The 23,637-nt window shown below is 38.4% G+C and overlaps 1 protein-coding gene across 7 annotated transcripts; it reads right to left on the reverse strand.

The window, feature by feature from the left end:
- Window positions 1-336: 336 nt before the first annotated feature.
- Window positions 337-23,637, reverse strand: spartb (spartin b). 7 transcript variants are annotated; one of them, XM_079824545.1, is made up of 9 exons: window positions 23,483-23,612; window positions 22,224-23,011; window positions 13,261-13,458; window positions 12,824-12,862; window positions 6,624-6,768; window positions 5,650-5,844; window positions 5,356-5,514; window positions 3,752-3,842; window positions 338-1,693 (listed from the first exon to the last, which is right to left on the reverse strand). In XM_079824545.1, the coding sequence occupies exons 2-9, from the start codon at window positions 23,007-23,009 to the stop codon at window positions 1,492-1,494; spliced, it is 1,815 nt and encodes a 604-aa protein (XP_079680671.1). In that variant the 5' UTR covers window positions 23,010-23,011; window positions 23,483-23,612; the 3' UTR covers window positions 338-1,491. The 7 variants fall into 7 exon arrangements, with proteins under 7 accessions (XP_079680670.1, XP_079680671.1, XP_079680669.1 ...); XM_079824543.1 differs by having other exon boundaries at window positions 13,192-13,458; window positions 23,483-23,610; XM_079824548.1 differs by lacking the exon at window positions 338-1,693 and adding an exon at window positions 3,346-3,597 and having other exon boundaries at window positions 23,483-23,610.

A 23,637-nucleotide genomic window follows, 5' to 3' on the forward strand; every position in this document is an offset into this window, starting at 1 on the left:
CAATCGGAGTTAAAAAATGTCCTGGCTCTTCTGAGCTTTATAATGGTTTCTGTTTTGAAGTCCATAAAAGTGCATCTATCATCATAAAAGTAATCCACACGGCTCCAGGGGGTTAATAAAGGACTTCTGAAGCAAAGTGATGTGTTTAAGTAAGAAAAAGACCCATATTTAAAACTTTATAAACAAACATAACTAGCTAGGGTGAACTATCCCTTTAATGCTTGCTGATTCGGGGCACTTCGATCAAGCTAGTGTCTTAAGTCTTGACTAGATCTAATGAAGCAATTATTCCAATACAACAAATTGTGACACATCACAGATACACACACAAAAAAGTAGGTTTTAAATGTTTAATATAGTGTGTCAGATAACCATATACTATTAGATTCTGTCATTGAGCAAACCTAGACTTGTGGTCAAACTTGGATAATGCTTACACATTACTTGTCAGTACATTGAAATGAGACATATATTTTGTAAAGACACGCGTAGAATTAACAAGTCTGTTAATGCTTACAGTGAGATGCCAGGTAACATTTATATCTGTATCTAAAAGTGCAGCCATTGTTTTAATGAGAAAAAACAACAACTGCATAGAGATGTTTTATGAGTGGTCAATATCTACAGTGAGAGAACTTCATATGGCATTTCACAGTTTATATTAAATATAAGCCTCTTTAATTTAAAATATTATTAAAATATATACTTTCAACTTTAAAGCATTTTAAACATTTTCTCTGGCTTTTAAAGAATCAGATTTCTAATATCTGACATCGGCATCTTAATCCAACTCCATGTGCAATTATATTTTGTATTGCACTTATTATACTCAAGAATACCTTGCACCCCTCATCCTCAAGAAAAGTTCCTGTCCGTTCCTTCCTAGCAAGGGTTAAAGTGCTTTTTAATATTTTAAAACATAAAAAACCCTGAAAGTACCAAGAGCAAACAGGCCTGCAGATAAAAAACAACTAACATAAAGCATTCGTAGCATATAGATTAAAGCTTAGATATAGATTTCTTTTTAAATACAAGAATATTATATTTGTTAAGGCTCTATGGGGAAAAACCCCCCCAATAAATTCCACCTTTGGCTTGCACTTTGTTTTAAGGGTCCATTTAGAAGACACAAACCACGCAAAACTATGATCCAACTGAATGGATCTGTGAGTTCATTGGTGATATGTTAGGTTTACATTGCTGGTGAAATGTAAGGCATGATCAGGACTATTGTCCAGCAAGCAGGGCAGTCAGTTAACTTGTAAAGGGAATTTTGACCGTGCATTTACAATTTAACCAGTGAAAATAGTAAACATGACAGCACAATTAACTGGATTTACTGTAGTGAGGTCTTTGGGATTCAATGTCAGTCACGTAAACAAAAAACTCGGACAAGGACCCATTCACTTCTTCCGTCTTTTTTTTGAAAGCATGACCTTTGGTTTGCTCTTGAAAATGGACACCTGAAACGAGAGGTTTGAATCTAACACTCTACTTTTGGTCTTTATGTTTCTCAACTTGACTGTCCCGCTCTTGGACCTTATAGTCTGCCAGAATGGCATGGGCAGTCTCTTTGCCAGTCTTCTTGACCATTGCCTTGATCCCCAGGTTGTCGATATTGAAAGCGGTGACGCCCATATTGATGGCTGAGTTGACGGCGTGGTCTGTGGCCTGGCCCGCTTCCGCCCCATACCTTGATTATAGATAACCCAGATTGAGCCCAATTAGAAAGAGGTGATTGAAAATGAAGCTTTAGGAGATGGAGAATACTCAAAGCAGAGCAAAGCAGTTAAACATTCATGCAGAGATTGTCATTTCTCTAAAGAAAAATCTGATTTAAAATGTCAAATTAATCCTACAGCTGCCATAAAAAAATATCCAGTACTTTTAAGCCCAATTAGAAAGAGAAGGACGGTTGTAAAAAAAAAAAAAAAAAAAAAAAGACATATTCATGAAAAAAAATTCTTGCTATATCACCATTATAGTGACCACCATTATTTCCCACTTTTAAATATTGGATAATTATTGAAAGGATTTAAATCTTAAACTATCTTTATTATAATAAATAGTACAGTATGAGAGGATTTACACATTGTTCAAAAGTTTGAGGTCAGTAAGATTTTATGTTTTTAAAAGGGGTCTCTAACTGCATGCTCACCAAAGCTGTTTATTTGTTTTTACTCTATTAATGTTTTAAAATGGAATGTATTCCTGTGATGGCAAAGCTGAATCTTCGAGTCTTCGGTGTCACATGATCTTTTAGAAATGTTGGTGCTCAAGAAAGATTTCTTATTATTATCAATGAAAACAGTTAAAGGGTTATTTCACCCAAAAATGAGAAGTCTGTCATTAATTACTCACCCTCATGTCGTTCCAAACCCGACCTTCGTTCATCTTCGGAACACAAATGAAGATATTTTTGATGAAATCTGAAACCCCTCTATAGACACCAATATAATTACCAATTTCAAGGTCCAGAAAGGTAGTAAAGACATTGTTAAAATAGTCCATGTGACTCCAGTGGTTCAACCTTAATGTTATGAAGCCACGAGAATACTTTTTGTGCGTAAAAAACAAACAAAAATTATGACTTTATTCAATAATTTCTTCACATCTGTGTCAGTCTCCTACGCTGTTGACAAAGTAAATACAGTCCAGCTGTTCCGAGTTAAACTGCTTAGGAAACTGACACAGACGTGAAGAAATTGTTGAATAAAGTCGTTATTTTCGTTTGTTTTTGCGCACAATAAGTATTCTCGTCGCTTCATAAACTGGAGTCGCATGGACTATTTTAACAATGTCTTTACTTCCTTTCTGGGCCTTGATAGTGTTAATTAAAATGCCGTCTATGGAGGGGTCAGAAAGCTCTTCGATTTCATCAAAAATATCTTCATTTGTGTTCCGAAGGTCTTACGGGTTTGAAACGACATGAGGGTGAGTAATTAATGACAGAAATTAAATTTTTGGGAGAACCAACCCTTTAATATTTTTGTGGAAACCGTGATACTTTTGGCGGGATTATTTGATGAATAGTTCAGAAGAACAGCATTTATTTAAAATATTAATTATAAATGTGTTTACTGTCACTTTTGATCAATTTATAGCATCCTTGTTAAATAAAAGTATTTATTTATTGAAAAAAAAAATTCACTGACCATAAACTTACGAACAGTAGTGTATATACTGTACAGTTTGGTCGAATTGTGATTGTTTGCCATGATGATTAATTTTGCCATCCGATAAAACCCGGTCAAACCTTCTGTTGATGCAACAGCATAATGAAGGTCATACTTAAAAAGTTCAAAAGTTACGAAAAATAAAGCAATAAACAAAGAGATTAATTACATTTGGCTGTTAGTGATTCATTCCATCACGGTGCGGTGGATCAGTGTGCAAAGCAACACAGGATGCTAACGGACGTGATGTTATGTCCAATAAATCATTAGCATTGCGTGCAAGTGCTGACTGTTTCAGACACATACATAAGCTTCAGCCATGCTCCTGACCATTAATTAAGGCCATTCTACAGGGTGTAGGGAAAAATGTTTCTACTTGTTTTCATTTGGGGTGTCTGAAATGTTCTCCAGACCCCTAAATCTGTAAACAAATACATGGAAGAAACTAGGGTGAGTGCAGTTTATTTTTCTGATCAAAGTTACTGGTGAGCAACTGCAAATGCAGAAAGTTAAAACATTGGTATGATCAACTTAAAAGCAGGTGGAATGATCTGAGACGCTTGCGGAGTACTTACTTGTGTTTTACCGTGGTAACCGTCTCTGAAGCAACACTCTTTGCAATGTTCTTTGCTGCAACCTCCAACCCCGTCCACATCGTTGCAAATCCTGAAAAAAGTATAGAGGCTTCTTTCAAAAACTTTTGAATGGTAGTGCAACTGATAGTAGGCGTTTTTACTGTAGCACTGACATCATTTGACTTTTGTTATTAATTTACGGTTGCAAACAGTCTTGGTATTTATCATTCATTTCAATGACTATCATTGACCATCAGTATTATTTTTTTTTAAATCCAATAGTCACTTTTTTGCTCCAAGGTTATTTTTTATTGCTCCAAGGCAACGTTTGTAAAGTACATGAAATTTTTTTTTTTCAGATGTTAAAAAAAAAAAAAAAAAAATATATATATATATATATATATATATATATATATATATATATATATATTGAGTTTTTTTTATTTTATTTACCTTTAAATTACTAGACTTTATCAATAAATAATAAATAAATAGTTATTTAAAATCACATTCTTTCAACTTCAATTCAAAATAACTCACGATTTCATGCAAAACCCTTAAATTCAGCTCAAAATATCTTACATTGGGTGTCTTTGCAGACCACTTGTGGAGGGAAAAAAAAAGATAATATAACATGATATTTCATGTCACTTGCCATTGGAGCAAATCAGCTGTTCCGCTGGGTCCTAAAGTGAGTTTCTCTTCAGCATGCATTCCGATTAGAGATGTGCAGGTGGCGGTTACAGCCACAGACAAATGACGTGACGGAAAATAATATAAATTAAATTTGGGCGGGGGGTGGTTGAACCAATCAAATGAAAAAATAATATTTGCCAAAACATTGGCAATTGGCCTATGCCTACTACATTAGGATATTTATTTATTTAAATATTTTTTTCCTGCCTGTTGTTTCTTTTGGCGCGGATGAAATAATAGCCCATCCGTGCATCTCTTATTCAGATACACATGTAGACATTATAAAATATGTTTTTTTGAAGTTTTGGCATTTTAGGCTGAATTTTAAGCAGTTTTCTATGTGTATTGAAGCATTCCTCGCATTCCATTAATTCCTATGGGGGTCAAATTGACCCGTGAGGGTAGGATTTGTTCTTTTTTAAAATTTCAACCACAAAACTCCTTGAATCCAGTAAATTTTACTGTACATTCGTGGTTCAAGTGCGACAAAAGTTCTAGTGCCTTGGACCACACTGATGAACTCTCAATTTCTAATAAAAAAAATTTAAAAAAAGAGTTTCGGCTCAAAATTACCCGAGTGAAGGATGAGGGTTAAAATTTCTTTGGAAGGAAAGAGTCTGAACATAAATAAACAGTAAGTAAATGTGACCAAACTTAGCAAAAAAGAGCTGCAGTTGTGAGCTAATGCTTAGAGAGATGGACTTGTAACCCGAAGGTCGTGGGTTCAAGTCTCAGTGAATGAACACCGCTCTCTTGCAGCGCTCCCCGGGTGGTGCAGCCAAAATGGCTTCCCACTGCTCTGGATGTGTGCACTTGGATGGGTGAAAATTCAGAGCACAAATTCCGAGTATGGGACACCATACTTGGCAACACATCACATAATTTCTGGGTTGAATGATTCACTTCACCTTGAACTCCACTTGCTGCAACCACCATGGCACCGTCAATATTGGAGCGTCCATCTCTGTCTTTCTTCAGAGACTCTGGGATCAGCTTCCCTCCATGTTTCTTCACATGGGGTGCCAGCTCTCGGCCAACATGTCCAGCAACAGTGCACAGTCCATCCACTGAAACAGTACAGAACATGTTTTTGGCTCAAATCCTCCACAGCAAATGAAGTGCATCTCATCTTTATTCATTATTATCAACAAAATTAGGAATTTCCAAAGACAGTAACAGTGAGTTTATAAAAACTTCCTTACCAAGGAACTGGCTGACTTTTACCGCTCCTCCTGTAGCCTGTTTGGCCACATGGAGGCTTTTGGTTACCGTGGGGCTGACTTGGGCTGGTTTGTCTTCTGGAGTGATGTGTTCTCGTAGTTTGGATGCACCTTTATGTATGGCTTTCCCTGTGTACTCCGCCCCCTTCACCAACCCCCAGCTCAGCCATGAAGCCCCTGTTGATATATGCATGTTTAAATACTGTACAGTAAGAAGTGTTTTCGGTCTCTTATCAGATTGTTGTTTTTTATCTGGCCTTTCATTTTTTTAAGGACTTTCTGCAAGTAGTTTTGGTAGCGACAACCCAAATAGTTAACAATCAACCAACTAACCTAAATGCTTAAAACACTAGGTTTATTATTTCTAAATACACAATAAAGTGATAAATAATGACAGTATTATTTAAATTTTCACAATGTAATGTTTAATAATGGTCTAAAGTCTATTTGGCATCTTGTGAAAAAAAATCTTGTGATCTTTTATGACAAAGTTCTAACTTTTTACTTAAGACATTTGAAAATGCTGTTGAATTATCGTAAAAACAGATTTGAATACTCTGTTCAAAAGTTTGGAGTTTTTTTTTTTTTTTTAAGTACACTTTTATTCAGTAAGGACACAATGAATGAATCTAAAGTGACAATAAATATATTTATAATATTACAAAAGATTCCTACATTAATAATAATAATGGATTGTGTGACACTGGAGTAATGGCTACTGATAATTCAGCTTTGCCATCACAGGAATAAGTTACTTGTTCCTTATAAAATACTTCACAAAATTACAGTTTTTAGTTACTGTATTTTAGATTGAAATAAAACGTAGCTTCGGTGAGCATAAGATATTTCTTTATTGACCCCAAACTTTTAATAGTGTATGTTGAATATGTTGGAAACCTTTTGTTTAATTATTTTCATTCAAGCCTTATTTAGGGGGATCAGACCCCCAGGCTTACCAGTCAGGATTCCCTGAGCCACCTTCTCGCTCCATTCAGGAAGTACCTTGTCCTCCTCTGCATCAGGGGATGCTGCTTCAGCTGCGGGAGGCCCCATTGGCACCTTCTGACCCAGGTTAATGGTATCGGTTGCGCCATCTGATGCCTTGGAGACACAGGATAGCCGGCAACAGTTAAAACAGAGCATCATAAAAAGTGCAGAAGCAGGCTATAGCAATCACTAAAAGCAAATGGGGACTTGTAGGATGACTGTATGGGCATAAGCCAGTAATGTGAATGACAAGGAGGGAATGCTTCCAGATTTTTCCCCGTTTGCCAAAAAAATCCTTTGTTGTCTCTAAACACTTGAGCCAGTGAGTCAGCATGGTCTGCTACAACAACCTGTTATTTCCACAACAATAGGGGTGTTTGTCGTCGCCCCCTCCTTTACAGGGAACAGCGGCACTTGGTTCCAAACTCAGCAGCAGCTGCACTGCAAAATGATTTCTAAAAGCATGTGCAATGTTTTCTTTCTGACTCACATAACCACAAGAATAGGATTAATTATAAAAAATTAATAATAATGGTCCGCATGAACTACTGTTACACTTGGCTGGGCTCTCGTTGACAACTATCCTGTGGTGAGAAGGGAAACAACAGTGTTCTTGGTTTGCTAAGAGCATTAAATCTAATTAATTCTCCTTCTCCTGTAAGCTCTCAATCCATGGAACCGCAAGGGAGAGTGCCAGCTAAAAAGCGCAAGCCAAGCCCGCTCACTATTTCATGAATGATGAACATCACACCCAAAGCCAAAGGTGTAAAAACAGTCTTGAATATCTGCGTTACAGGCAGTGCAAGCAGCAGAACGCATAGAAGCATTGACAGGACCACATGAACTGTCAAGTGCATTGAATGATAAAAGATACAGTAGTTCCTTTCACCACATCAAACTTAAAGGTGCAAAACTTTATAATTATTATTATTATCATCTAGTAATAATGTAATTCTGGGTGATCTGATCACAAAAGGACAAAATTTATTATTATTATAAATATTATTATATATTAATGTGCCTGGAGTCTTCCTCTAATGCAAGGGCACATTTTAAACATATTTGAAAAAGGTACGCTGGTTGTAGTCTCAAGTCTCAGACGTCACGCCCACGGACTATTGGCTGAACGTCTGATGCAAATGGCACACAAAATTGGAAACATGTCGTCATTTGATTGGTTGTTTTCTACAGGACCTCTGGGAGACACGTGTTGCGGGTTTTTTTACGGTCCGCCTGGAAACGAAGCTGTCTTGGTGTGAAACACTCATTGAACAATAAAGCTGCCGTGTTTACAACTGTGACAATGAGTGCTTATTAGAATCAACTAAATGCTGGATTTAAAAAAATATGTTAATTATATGAAGTTCCCAGCATAGACTCTTTAAAATATAGTTTTGCATGCCATTCTATTATAGAGTGGGGCAGGCATGACATCACTTTGTTTGTAGGCCAAAACTCGGACGCGAGTTAGCATTTTAGCACTTCCGGTTCCCTCGTACCGAAGTCAATGGGTGTTTTAATGGGATTTTGTTTAAATGGCTGAAATAAGTGGTCTGTGGTAAACACAAGCTCTTTGATGTTTTATTGTACGACAAAATACATCAGTATTACCCCACTCGTGATTTTTTCAAGCTGTTACGTGTCTTGAAAAAGGCGGTTGCTGACAAGTGGCTAATGGGACTACAGAGGCAGTAGTAGACATTAAACGTCATCACGCCGAACAGGTAAACTCAGTCTGCTTTTACAGCCTCTTTGTGCTCACAATTGTGCTCTTATAAACTATAGTCTAACTCAAACTTTCTGGGGAAATGTTTTGAGATAAAAACTAGAGGTGCACCGAAATTCCCGCCGCTGAAAACGTTCGGCCGAAAATGGCATTATCGGTTTCGGGCCAAAATAAAAAATACAGCCGAAAACACAAACTGAAAATGAATGTCACCGGCCCCTCCCATCCGTGCGCAAGCCCTTAGGTTTCAATCACGGTCGAGCTGTTATCACGCGACGCATCTGCCTATCAAAGATTAAGCATGTCAGCGGTGTGAGAGCAAATAGACATATCTAACGTTAGCTGAACTACCCATTGCCAGAAGCGACAATGCCCTTGACTACTGGCGCGCGAACGAAGGCCGCTTTCCATTGCTTGCGTGAATTGCACGCAGGTATTTATCTGCCCCAAGCAGTGTTGCCAAGTCCGCGGTTTTCACGCGGGATGTTCGAAGCGGCCTTCGTTAGCAGGCAACCCTGCCAAAAAAAACACATATTTTACCACCCAAATGCCATATTTCCCGGATAACAGTGACAAACAGTGAGAGACTATTTAGTGCAGCATCTCATGTTCTTAATGAGAACCATTCTGTGATTTTGTGTGCAGTTTGACTAATATATATATATATATATATATTAGGGCTGCAACGACGCGTCAATGACGTCGACTACGAAAATACGTCGACGTGCGTGAAATAGGTCGACACGTCGGCGGCACATTATTTACGTTCTAGAATGGAACAGAAGATCTAGAATAATGGCAGCTTCTGCTCCTGGGCATAGGGAAAATGATCATTTATCATATAAAGCCAGACCGCGACATTCAAAAGTGTGGGAGTACTTTAAACAGAAGCCGAATAAAACTGTGCTTTGTTCGCTCTGTAATGCCGGTTTCACACTGCGCGCGGTGGCAGAGCAGGAGCTGTGCGTGTGGAGAGCGGGAGCTTTCACACTGCCAATCAGTGTTGCCAAGTCCTGTTTTTTTCCGCGGAATTGGGCTACTTCTGCACTGTTGCCGCGGGCTGTGTCTCATGTCCGCGGGTTGAAGCGATCCCAACTATGTGATATTTTGCCAGGGCCGGCCCTGACCAATTTGCTGCCCTAGACAAGATTTTACTTGGTGCCCCTTGTATCAAGGTTTAGCACTACATGTTATCAGTCTAAGTTGCGGAAACACTGGTACTGTTTTATTTTTTTAATGCATTGATGTTTTTTAATTTTTATTGTTGTTGTTTTATATGATGTCCAGTCCATTCTACCCCATCATGTTCATAATATTATTATTATTTCTTTTTTTTAAAAGGCTGGTGATAGTTAAACTATACAAAAATAGCACCTACGCTACATTACAGCCTAAACACAAATAACAAGTACAAGCACAAACTATTGAGAACTAGCAAAAGTGTTTGTTTTCCAGTAGATGGCAGCAAACTTCCACTAATATGCACATTCATGTTTTCACCATGAATTAAACTGAGAAATTTAGATATTTAATGTGAAATTTACATAAAATTTTGCTATTTTAAATAAACCTGTATATAAATATCATTACTAATTTCCGCAAATACATTTTAAAATGTCCATATGTCCCCTTAAAACTGCACAACTGTAGAGTAAAAACATTAGGCTATTAAAAAAGTGATATTACATGCGTTTAAAAAAACAGATATGAATTTTTTTTTTTTTTTTTTGACAAAATACACTGTCTGGGGCCACTGGAGAACCCAAAACAGCTGCTTGCATATAGTTTAAGGTAAAACTGGAATTAATTTGCGTACATTAGTATTTTACTACTATGCAATTAAATAAACTGTTCATTCATTACATCACTTTGCCTCTGTCTTTACACTGCAAAAAATGGTCTTCTTCTTTAGTACATTTTTCTTGTGTCCAGTCCAAAATCAAAAAATTCTTAAATCAAGATGTATTTACTAGTAAAATGACATTAGATAAATTTTTCCTTGTTTTCTGGGGGGGGGGGTCAAAATTAAGTGAGTTTTAGCTTAAAACTAGCACAATTATCTGCCAAATGGGGTGAGAAAAATGATCTTACTTCTGTTTGGGACAGAAACAAGAAACAAGATTTCAATCAGAAACAAGATTATTTTTCTCACCCCATTGGAAGATAATTTAGCTTGTTTTAAGCATAAACTCACTTAAGAAAAAATATAATTTGACTTATCTAGTAAATGCATCTTGGTTTAAGAATGTTTAGATATTTAGACTAGAAACAAGACAAAAATACGAAATAAGAAGAGCATTTTTGCAGTGTTTCCCTTATCTTGCCTGCATCAGAGGGCTTCTGTTTTTTATGATAGCCTACTAGAATTCGGCCATCCGTCATAAATTATCAGGCAACTTTCACCGTGTCTACACCTGGAGCGAGCGGCCAAGCACCCTAAAAAAATGAAAGCAATCCTGTCTACATTAGATGCGGCGAGAGGCGACGCGACACAACAAATTCCCAACGTTAAACTGATCACGCGTTATATTTCTGACGCACTTCAAGTAGCTCGGCGGGGGAGATCGATGAGGCGGACCGGGAAGATGCGGGGGACTTAGTTAAGTTTTTTTGAGCTTTATTTGGTAATATTTCAAATGAATGTGAATAAAATAGTATCAGTAATACATTTTGGCGCCCCTATGGATGACTGGCGCCCCTAGCATTTGCCTATTCCGCCTATAACACGGGCCGGCCCTGTATTTAGCCCCGGCAATGAGAATTTTAGCAGGCAGCCCTGCAAAAAAAAACACACATATTTAACCCCCGAACGAGATGTTTACCGGAGAACCTCCCCGAAACGCGATTGGGCTTGTTTTGGGCTAGTTTTGAGTAACGAATGGGTGGGTTTTGTTGTGAAAACCTGGCAACCCTGCTGCCAGTGTTCTCTCGCGCAGCTGAACCGTGGCGCGTGTATTGCAACAGACGGTCACATTTTCCGGGGTTCTTCTCCGACCCCAGTACGTCTCGTGCTTTTATTTATTATGGGCTGCATATATCTCCTGTTAATGCGACCTGGTTCCCCTCTGTCCCAAACACATATGCATAATAACATGCTGTATATAGGTAGTTTGCATGATTAAAGTAACATTAAAGTTAAGATATGCCTCTAGCTTTAATCATTTAAATGTGTCTTTGAAGTTTGGGCAAAAACTTCTGGCAGTTTTAGTCGTTGTTTATGACATGTATATCTTCAAAATAGACGACTAGTTATACTATATTAAAACTATGCTGAAAGCTCCTGTATGTGAACCTTTTGCAGATAAATACAAGTGCATTTTCGTTTACTATTGACAAATCAATAAGTAAATCATACTCAACTACTATAGTAAACAACTTTTCCTAATTAGGCCTAACTTACTCTGTATACATTTTATGATGAATAGTATCATTATATATTATGTTTAAAAAGCTTCTTGTGTTCATATATTTCATTATAAAATGGCATACTATGTACACTACCCTTCCTGAAATACAATTAGTATTGTCATCATTCTTTGATTTCATGTTAAAATAATATACAAATTCACTACCCTCTTTGAAATACAATAATCAGTAAAAAAGAATCATAAGATTAATCCGGAAAAATAATCGTTAGATTAGTCGACTAATCGAAAAATAATCGTTAGATTAGTCGACAGAAAAAATAATCGTTAGTTGCAGCACTAATATATATATATTATTATTATTATTATTATTATTAGTATACGTTTTTAAAAGAAGCCATTTTCGGCTTCAGTTTTGGTTTTCGGCCAAGTGCATCCTAAATTTTCGGTTTCGGGCCAGAATTTTCATTTCGGTGCATCACTAATAAAAACTGAAAGAGTTGTGGGAAGCTTAGTAATGGTGACGTTGAAATCGCAAGCTTTTTACTTTATCGACTGCATTTAGGCTTCAAAATTCATAAAAGTTATGTTCATCTGTGATAATTATCTTGATGAACAAAACTTGTAAGGATCATAAACTTTTGTTGATCACAGAGCTTGTTTTTTTTACACAATCCAAAAGCCTATGGAAAAATCCTATTGGGTTTTTCTCGAGAGAACCAGTGGGATGCTAGCAACAAAGTGACGTCATACCTGCACCACACTCTATTATAGAGACATCGACTTTACATTTTCACACCCCCCCAAACATGACACCTAACAAAACTAACCGTGATTGGTTACTTTAAATGTCGGGCGGTCCATCACTTGGGCGGTCCTTGGCCAACGATTGCTGCTATTCTGCCGTTAGTCTGAAGGTCTGGTTACGTGAGACTACGTTGTTTGTAAAACTTTTTAGTAAGAGCACTTTTAAGTCAAGCACTTCAATGTGATACACCCTGTTGTGTTGCTATTTGTAGTATAAATATACACAACCCAAATGCACTTGTCATTCAGTGGTACTGCAATGCTTTAGTACCTTAAATAAATCTTTTAAACTCTCAAATACACCTGAAATCTGTAAAGATAGTAAATGGTTAATGAGGCAGGCAGGTGCATTGATATGTGACCAATGCATACAAGTAACATGCAAAAATTTGATTTAAAGGCCATTCCAAACACATGCACAGTTCATGCATTTAAAGTGTGTGAACAAAATTATGCGTCTAAAATACATAAAAATGTTACCACAGTGTAAATCTCTTGGTTCTAGTCTGTTCTGAAGAAAAAAAGAAAAACTCAAAAAAATACCAAATAGGGGCAGCAACAAGTGAGATTAATATTCAAAGCAGCAGAGATCGGGTCAGTGACAAACACAAAGTTTAAGATGAGGTTGTGCCACCACACCTGCTCTGAAGCCACAGCTGACCCCTGTGTTTCTGAGGAGGGACCTGAGGGGACACAGGGACAGCTCACCTGAACACGCAGGTCAGTCAATTGAGAAAGAACATTCTGGAATAGTTCACGTTCCTTCTGGGGAAGCTCGGAAGAAAGGACCACCCCAACATACGAGCCTGGGGTGGGAGCCATCATGTCAGGGAACATGTAGACCCCAGTGTTGCACAGCAGGACTGGGGAGTCAGAGGCCATCAAGGGGTAAAGCCAGTCACAAACCTGAAATTAGAAATAAATGTGATTTACTCAAGTAGGACAGTTCTAGCTTTTAACCTACCCGTACAATCAGAGGGCAGCTATTGGCTGATAAGAATGTGTTTCTAGGCCGTAAAGTTGGCCCTTACCCATAACCCACCCAAGTATGCAGGCAATAAAAAGTTGATAAGCATGGCGATGTTTACCTAGGAACATGTTCTACTTATTGGCACATACTTATTACCTAATATTAATCCACTTAAACATAATATGTTTAAGTCCCACCTCAAATGTATGATTTATAGTAGATTACTTTACAGACCAAATAATCAAAACTCTTAATGAATAATTTAAGTGCTTTATCCCAAAAAATGTAATTAAAAAAAAAAATTACATTTCTGAAATTAATATATTCCTTCAAATTTATTTTAATATTACCTTAAATTAGTGCTTTTAAAGGCCTTACTTTACAGATCAAATATAAAAAATCCTTACTGTATAATTATTTAAATGTAAATGTTTTAACAAAAATATACAAATCACGTCTTATTTTAATATATTCCTTTAAATTAATATTGCCTTAAAATAGTGATTTTAAAGACATTCATTCACAGATCAAATCATACAAATTCATATAAATGTTTTACCAAAAATATACAAATCACATGTCTTATTATAATATATTCCTTGAAATTAATATTAATAATGCCTTAAAATAGCGATTTTAAAAGGTCTTACTTTACAGACTAAACAATAAACATTCTTGTAAATGCTTTATCAAAAGCATGAGAATCACATTTCTGAGTTTATATATTCTTTTAAATTAATATTCTTGTGGTGCTTTTAAAAGGCCTCTCGGGTTTCCGGTTATGGCGCATGAGGAGTAGACGTGTGCGCGACTCGCTCCCAAAACTTTTAAGTTTATCCCTTTAAACCTCAGCATTTTCGTTGGCATCTGACAGCATTTGTATCATAACCGTTTCGGGACTTCAATCGATCTTGAAATGTCGAAAGGAAGGGGCAAACAAGTTGAAAAAGAGAGAGAAGGTGCTTCTTCACCGGGTGCTAGCATTACGCTAGCCGAGATCAGTGCTTTACATGATGATCTCAGAGCATCCATCGCCGCGGACTTCAAAGCATCGTTCGAAAGTTTGGCAACGAAGCTAGATAACATTCAGTCCACAGTTGCGGATCATGACCTTCGCATCGGTAATCTTGAATCTGGCACTACGGAGATCAGTCAACAGCTCGAACAACTCGAAGCTACGTGTTCGGGGCTCCAGAAGGATAATGAGTGGCTTAAGGCTAAAGTCTCAGATCTCGAGAGCCGCAGCCGGCGCCAAAATATTCGAATCCTGGGCTTACCTGAGTCAATCGAGGGGCCGCGTCCGAGTACATTTTTTTCTCAGCTTCTGGTCGATGTCCTTGGATCTCAGGTGTTAACCTCGCCGCCCGAGCTAGACAGAGCTCATCGTAGCCTCGCACCTAAACCAGCGCCTGGGCAGAGACCGCGACCAGTCATCTTGCGATTTCACCGCTTTCAAGTGAAGGACTTGGTCATCCGCGAATCTCGCAAAAAGGGTGAGTTACTGTATGAAGGACACAAAATCCGTATCTTTGAGGATTACTGCCCTGAGGTTTTGAAACTTCGCGCCGAGTATAAAGATGTGATGTCGTCATTGTACAAGCGTGGACTCAAGCCTGCACTTCTGTTCCCTGCTAGACTGCGAATTACACTTCCAAACGGTGAGAAGAAATGGCTGGCTTCTGTAGCGGAAGCCAACAACTTCATCCAGACTTTGGTCTCATAGCAAAGTTGAAAGACTGAATATGAGCAGTCTTGAGTATTGTTGGCGCTTTTCCCCCACATTATTGTAGGTAATAGCTGGGTCGTCGGCCCCGCGGATTTGAGTCTACTCTGGACACTTGGCTGAACTTGACAAAGTTGTTTCTTTTTTCTCTTTCTTCAAACTTGCTAACTATAAGGACTTCGAATCTCATTTTATTTACAGCTTGGTAATTTCGGCCATACAGAGTCATGTTGAGTATTTATTTTTATTTTTTATTTTTTTGCTTTAACGTTTTGCACTTAGACTTTAATTTTGGTATACAAGCCATTCTTAATTTTCAATCAGACTCCGCTTTTCAGCTTCTTCTTTTAATGATAATGTGGGTGGTTTACTGAATGAAACATTGGGTTGTTCGTTAAATTTTCAAACAAAGTTGAGTTGTTTTATATTTAACTTGCTCATCCCTTTATTTGATCTTATTAAGTTTAATTCATACTTGGTGGACTAAGTTTGGACAGCTAGTTTTACTGTTCTTTTGCCCAAGTAATTTAATTTTATTATTTATTTTCTTTAAAAGTGGGTGCTCGAATTTGACATTACATTTGTTTTGAAGATTGTCTGTCAGTAATCTCTGACAATCACTATTGAGGTTATGTATCCTTTTTGGGAGGACAAGGAGTTAGGAAACTTGTTGCTATGGTAAAGTGGCTCCAGTTGCTGTTCCTGTCAGCTGGTAGGAGGGTTGGTTTGTTTTTTGTTTCTTTGTTTGTTTATTTTTCTTTTCTCTCCTTTTACATTTTGTCAATCTGTGTACAATCATTATGGTACTTTACATTCTTATGCTACAATTAAGGTGTATTATTGGCTGGGAAGTTCGTGTGGGATGTGGGGGTCTTATGTTCTGGGAATTAATTGTCCACGTCCGTGATGAATAACAAGATGGCACCTCGTGGTGCACTGAAATTCACCAGCTGGAACGTCAAAGGACTGAATTCTCCTGTGAAACGAAATAAAGTTCTTAACTATTTGAAACATTTAAACACTAGCATAGCCTTTATTCAGGAAACACACCTCAGGCCTGCAGACCATCTAAGTATTAGAAGGGGCTGGGTAGGCCAGCTCTATCACTCCAGCTTCCAGGATAGGTCCCGAGGGGTAGCTATTCTCATCCATAAATCGGTTCCTTTTTCTGTTTCTGAGGTCATCTCGGACCCCAATGGGCGTTTTATTATTATTAGAGGACAGATCAATGGAGTTCGTCTGATTTTGGCCAATGTATATGGCCCTAACTGGGATGATGAGGCTTTTTTCAAAAAAGTTTTGTTTTCCCTCCCTGATTTGAACTCCAACCAACTAATTCTGGGTGGGGATTTTAACTGCTGCTTAGACCCTCTTCTAGACCGTTCATCACCTAAGCCCTGTGCACAGTCTAAGTCCAGCAGGATGATTCAGTTATTCATGGAGCAATATGCCATTTCTGATGTTTGGCGTTTCTTTAATTCTGGCACAAAACAGTTTTCTTTCTTTTCCCCTGTACATCATACTTTCTCGCGCATTGATTATTTTCTTGTTGATAACAAATTGCTTCCACTGGTTAGCTCATGTATCTATAATACTATTGTTATTTCAGACCATGCTGCTGTTACATTTGACCTCGCTTTACCAAGCCTTTCAATGTCCCGGTCCCCTTGGCGTTTTAACTCTCTGCTTCTCAATGATTCTAATTTTATTTCTGTTATTAACGATCGTATTGACCTTTTTATCTCCACAAATATTTCCCCTGATGTTTCAGCTAAGACAATTTGGGAGGCATGCAAGGCTTATTTAAGGGGAGAAATTATTTCATATTCAGCATATAAGAGAAAATTGATGACTGAAAGGAGAACTAATCTTTTGAATACTTTGGCAGACCTCCAGTCTAATTGTGTTAATTCTACAAACTCTGATGACTTTGTTAAATTTCTCACAACAAAGACAGAGTTTGATTTACTTACTTCAAATGAGGCAACTGAAGCTTTACATAAGACTCGTTGCAATTATTATGAATTCGGTGATAAATCAAGTAAATTGCTTGCCCATCAGCTGCGTCAGTCTGCGGCCTCACATATCATTACTCAAATTTCCACCTCTGATGGGTCTTCAGTTAATCCGCTAACTATTAATGATGAGTTCAGGAATTTTTATGCATCCTTATATACTTCGGAAAGCATAGCTGATGTGGCCCAATTCGATAATTTTTTTAATTCCTTCAATATGCCTTGCATTGATCCTGATGTCTCCTCAAATTTGATAGGCCCTCTTACATTGGATGAAATTAAGACTGCTCTTAGTCTAATGCAGAATGGCAAATGCCCAGGGCCGGATGGCTTTCCTGCTGAATTTTTCAAGACATTTTCTGACAAATTATCACCTCTTTTACTTAACATGTTCAATGAGTCTTACAGCTCAGGTATTCTCCCTCATTCCTTACGACAGGCTATCATTTCTCTTATTCTCAAAAAAGATAAAGATCCTTCCCAGTGCAGCAACTATCGCCCCATCTCCTTACTATGCTCAGATGTGAAATTATTAGCTAAAGTCCTAGCAAGACGTTTGGAGGTGGTCCTCCCAACTATAATTTCTACAGACCAAACAGGCTTTATTAAAAATAGACATTCTTTTCATAATATTAGACGCCTTTTGAATATTCTCTATTCTTCCTCTTTAGAGGAAACTCCAGAATTAGTTATTTCTATGGATGCTGAGAAGGCATTTGATAGAGTCGAGTGGCACTATTTGTTTTACACACTGAGGAAATTTGGCTTCCCTGATAAATTTATATCTTGGATTAGGCTTTTATATACATCTCCCTCGGCCTGTGTTCGAACTAATAATAACTATTCTGAGTATTTCTCCCTGGGTCGCGGGACTAGACAAGGCTGCCCACTTTCCCCCCTGTTGTTTGCAATAGCCATTGAGCCTTTGGCAATTGCTCTGAGATCCAGTGCGATGATTGGCATTCAAAGGGGAGGGTTGGAGCATAAACTGTCTTTGTATGCAGATGATCTTCTTTTATATGTGTCTGAGCCCGGCTCTTCCATTCCCCTGGTACTTGATTTGCTAATGGATTTCGGCCTAATCTCAGGCTATAAATTAAATCTGAGTAAAAGTGAATTAATGCCCATCAACACAGCTGCCTTGAATTATCCATTAGCATCCCTGCCTTTTAGATCTTCTTTACAAAGTTTTAAATACTTGGGCATAAATGTTACAAAAAGCTTTTCAGACTTATTTGACCACAATTTTGTCCCACTGCTTGATCGTCTTTCACAGGATTTTAATCGCTGGTCTCTCCTTCCTATATCCCTGATCGGTAGGGTTAATTGTATTAAGATGAGCGTGCTCCCTAAATTTTTATATTTATTTCAATGTATTCCTATTTTCATTCCAAAGTCATTTTTTACTGCACTTGATAGCTCTATTTCTAGTTTTCTTTGGAATAAAAAAACCCCAAAGATTCGGAAAGGCATTCTGCAGAAGACAAAACAATTGGGGGGTCTAGCTCTTCCTAATTTTCTAATATATTATTGGGCAGCAAATATACGCACCACTCTTTACTGGTTCCAGCCAATCAATTCCGTCAACTTCCCATCCTGGTTGCATATCGAGAATGCCTCATGTAAGTCTTCTTCCCTGGCGGCTCTCTTATGCCTCCCATATTCATTGTCCCCAATTAAATATTCAAATAATATAATTGTTAAAAACAGTCTTAAAATCTGGACCCAATTTTTGCGGCATTTTGGTCTTCATAATACTCCCCTGTTATCCCCAATACATTCTAACCCATTGTTTCACCCCTCCATTCTGGACAGTGCATACACCTCTTGGAGGGACCTTGGGTTGGTTTCTATTGCTGACCTTTACATCGATGGTGTTTTTGCCTCTTTTGAACAGTTGACTTCTCAGTTTAATATTTCCAAAAAACATTTTTTCAGATATTTACAAATTCGAGATTTTGTACGGAAAAAAATGGTTAACTTTCCAAATGCGCCTCTCCCTTCAGATTTGGACACCATTCTGGGCGTGGATCCTTGTATTAAAAGGTCAATTTGTAAATTAGTGAATATAATTGTTAATTTGCAATCTTCCTCTGATAATTTCCGCTTTGTCTGGTCCCAGGACATCGGTACAGAGATTACTGAGGAGACATGGAGGGCAGTCCTGAACAGGGTTTACTCCTCATCTCTCTGCGCGCGTCACAGGCTCATACAGTGTAAGGTGGTTCATAGAGCCCACTGGTCTAAGACCAGGTTAGCACGCATTAACCCCTCTATTGACTCGGAATGTGACAGATGTCATTCTGGCTCAGCCACTTTAATTCACATGTTCTGGTCCTGCCCTGCCCTGTTTTCCTTTTGGAGGCAAATTTTTATCTCTTTGTCAGCCATTACCTCTGCGGATATTCCACTCTGTCCAATCACAGCTTTATTTGGGGTTCTCTTGCCTGGCCATTTTTTGCCTTCTCACTTTTCAGATTTTGTAGCCTTTCTGACTCTTTTAGCTAGGCGTTTAATTCTGTTGAATTGGAAAAGCCCTCACCCTCCATCTTACACTCATTGGATAAGAGATGTCCTTTATTTTATGAAACTGGAGAAAATTAGGTACTCTCTTCACCGACCTAGCACCATCTTTATTAAGCTTTGGCAGCCCCTTCGTGAACATATCAAAACTCTCCAACTTGACCCTGCTCTTTGTGTGTGATCCCCTTTTCTCCCCCCACATCTATCCCCAGTCACCATGTTGATACTAATCTTGTATTGCCTGGCCGTTACACTGCTGTATCTACTGTATGCATGATTGTACTATGTTTTTTTTTTTTTTTTTTTTTTTTTTTGAGGGAAATAATGCTATGTACCTTCTTACTGTAATGTTTTGTGTATTTTCATCTTCCCTGTTTCTATTTTTATTTTTATTTATTTTTTTTGTTTTGTTGTTATAAAAAAAAAATAAAAAAAAACATTAATAAAAAAAAATAAAAGGCCTCTCTTGGTACTTTGTGACACCTGTAGTGATCTGATATCACAAGACTATACTGTAGCCTACGAGATTTATAATAATAATAAAATAAACAATCAAACATGATTGTAAAAGATTCAGATTCTAAATTGATTCCTATCCAACATTTGAATAAATCATAAAGGATACATCCTGCTGACAGTATCTTTTCTGCAGATATGTAATAGATTAACATCTAGTGAAATGTTATACATGGAAATTGCCCCTTGCATCTCTAGGGAGGTTCAGGTCTGGATTTCCTCCAAGTTGAGACAGTGGACATCTCTGCAGATAGATTCATTCATCTTGTCCTCATGACTGCTTGCATTAAATTGGATTACAGTCAAAGCCTAAAGCACAACTGGAGGTTCTTTATTCAGCTTCATGACACAGCTAATCTATGACCTCAATGTCCATGTAGAGAGATGATACGGTTTACTTTAGGACATAAAGAGTCTTTGGGCCATGATAGGGTCCATAAGGCATACAAGGCTTACATATTATTACTCAATATTTTGATTTCCATACCATATGAACATTCCATACATTTACCTCATGTCGTGAATTGGGCATATTATCAACCGTTATCACAAACAACAGTAGGGTTCAAGTGTAAACTATCAAGTCATTGTGATAATTTCATTACGATCTATTTACATCTGGCAGATAATTGAAATACTATCAAATGTTATCACAAAAAAAAAAACAGAATAGCCGGCATTCAAAGTATAACATGTATTGTGCTAAACCAGCCCCAGGTTGTTTAGGCTATTGTCTCTCATGAAGAAAAAAAAATTCCCTCAGGTTATAAAGCTCATTCTGTAAGACCGGTCCACCAGATAACTGGGGCTGTCCCAGGATGACGTCACTCAGTGAAAGCTTATTGGATATTCGCAGTGAGCATACACTCACATGACACCATTAGGAAACAACGGATGAGGTCAGCTTCATTGAAAACAGCCAGGCAAAAGGTTGTGAAAGTAGGTTACAGACTTGAAACAAGCCTCCTTGGACTATTATGTCCAAATTCCTGGAATTTTATACATTTACTAGTCTATGGGTGAAAAAGAGCACACAACAAGCAACAGTTTTTGGTAGAATATCATGAAACTTGCTTAAAACTTGTCTTTTTCACATTTAACCCACAAAATGAACAAAACAAAAATAAGAAATTCTATGTGGAAAGCAGGGCACCCCGCAGGGCGAGAGCCGCGGGAACGGCACGAGTGTTAATGGTGTTAACCTGTCTCGAATCCCACGGAGGAGCTCCAGAAGGATAAAAGGAGGGGTGGTGACAGTGGAAGACAAGAGAGGACCAGGCCTGGACATAATGTTGTTTTGTTTTGTTTTAGTTTATGTGGCAGTCGTCCATGAGGCAGTCGTTGTTTGTTCATTTTTGGGATTAAAGTTTATGTTGAACATTTGTCGGTTCCCGCCTCCTCCTTTCCTGAACACAAACCTAGGGCCTCATGTATAAAACGAATCATCCTAAAAGTGTGCGTACACATAAAAGCTAGATTTCGAACCTGCGCAAAATTCCCTTTATAAAACCTAGTCAGCGGAAGAGTGTGCGTACAAGCATCTCAACTCCATCCCGAAATAACCATATAGCCTATGGAGCTTACAAGGCCTAGTTTTACTATGCATAACGTCATCTGCATATCATTTCCAAGCATTTTCCCATCCATGTGATAACATTTATAAATGGTAAGACATTAGGAAAACTATGTGCCGTCACATTACATTGCTAAAAATCTTGCCTTGTTTTAGAATATCACTCCATTACCACAGCTCTCTGCTTCCCACGTTCTATATATATATATATATATATATATATGATTTCTTTTATTTATTACTTTATAAGAGAAAATGTAATGTGTATATATAAAATAACCTGCACATTTCTTTATGAAATTCTCTCTTTCAGGCATTTGAAGAGTAATAACAGAACTTGTGATTTCTTACCTGTAGGAAGGCAGGTGGCCTGTTTGGAATCCTCTCTGAGCACTCATTGGTGAACTTAACGATGCGCAGGTACCCTGGGTAAGACGGAGCGCTCACTTGCCCATCAGGGGTAACGAAGAAGATCTGCACTCCTTGAGGAAGGAAAAAGAGTTCCTCCCCATCCTCCCCCAGACTCTGAAGAGAAGGTGTAGAATTAGACGTATGGCTGTAGAACTCGTCGCCAACCAGAGATAGCTCGCCAGAGTCAGTGCCGTAGGAAAGGGTCAGGTGTCCGTCAGCGGCTTGAGGAGTGTACGCAGGGGGCTGGTCGCTTGACATATTGGGTTGCATTGTTGGGGAGACCGGAACTGGCCCACCTGAGGCCCCGGCAACCCCGACGTTGGAAGGGAGCATCTGTGGTGGAGGCGACCTCTCCGGCTTGACCTTCGGGACTTCAGGGTAGAGTTTCTGAGGGGCTGTGCTGCTCGCCGAGACTGTGTTGGGGTCTGGGGTGGTCCCCAGCATGGCTAGACGGGTGGTGATGTTGTTGAGGGTCTCCTGCATCTTGTGCTGCATCTGCCTAGCCCCTTCCCAGGAGGGACCCACGCACTCTACGCCCTGCGAAGGCACACTGAGAGCCCTGAGGAGGTGCTGTCGTCCTTGCCGGTACATTTTTAGAGCCTCTGCGCTGTGGCCCAACTCATCCTCGGTCAGGCCTTTATTGATGCACTCAAATGCCTTCTCGTACCCATCTTTGATCACTTGCAGCCTGGCTTGATCAAATGCCTCTTGCTTTGCTTGCTCCATGACTGAAAGGACAAGTCAGAAATACGTCAACTCCATGTATTCAATAATGATTGCACCATATTACCAATACAGTACTTTTCTAAAGGAAGGACTTATCAACTTGTCATTGTTAAATTCAATTATTATGCCTAATCATCAACAACATATGTATGACAAATCTTAATAGCATTTAACCAGCTTACACGGACGTAAGATAACTGACAATGACCGTGTCATACGAGGATTTACAAACTAAACACCTGCTTAACATTGCGAAGTGACATTCAAACTTAAAGAAGAGGCCCAGCGGGTAGTTTATCGAGTGAATCTTGAAACACGAGTAACTTATTAACTATTAAAGCCACAGAATCAAACATAATAAGAGTGTTAGTTGCTAACACCCTTTCATATAGCCCACATATACACCTCTGACTCTCATTGGTTACCTGTTACATTCAAAGCATTTAACCAAACATTTCCATTTGGTAACTCACCAGGAGTGAAATAAGGAGTTTAATGTGTGTGTTCGCGTTATTCCGGGTTTGTTGATTGAACAGCTTCAGCTCTCTGACAGCTGAGCTGCTGCTCGACTGACTTGTGCGTGATCGAGTAAAGACGTTTATCTAGCATAGAGAGCTGCGCGTCCACT

This window comes from Gobio gobio (genome assembly GCF_949357685.1).
Source record: "Gobio gobio genome assembly, chromosome: 8".
NCBI lineage: Eukaryota > Metazoa > Chordata > Actinopteri > Cypriniformes > Gobionidae > Gobio > Gobio gobio.

Excerpts from the sequence above, each read along its gene's own strand:
- spartb (XM_079824543.1), bottom strand. The coding sequence starts at position 23,009 with ATGGAGCAAGCAAAGCAAGAGGCATTTGATCAAGCCAGGCTGCAAGTG. Across the intron at positions 3,843-5,355 it reads TGCAGCAAGTGGAGTTCAAG|GATTTGCAACGATGTGGACG; the intron begins GTGAAGTGAATC and ends TACTTTTTTCAG. Across the intron at positions 1,694-3,751 it reads GTTACCACGGTAAAACACAA|GTATGGGGCGGAAGCGGGCC; the intron begins GTAAGTACTCCG and ends TCTATAATCAAG.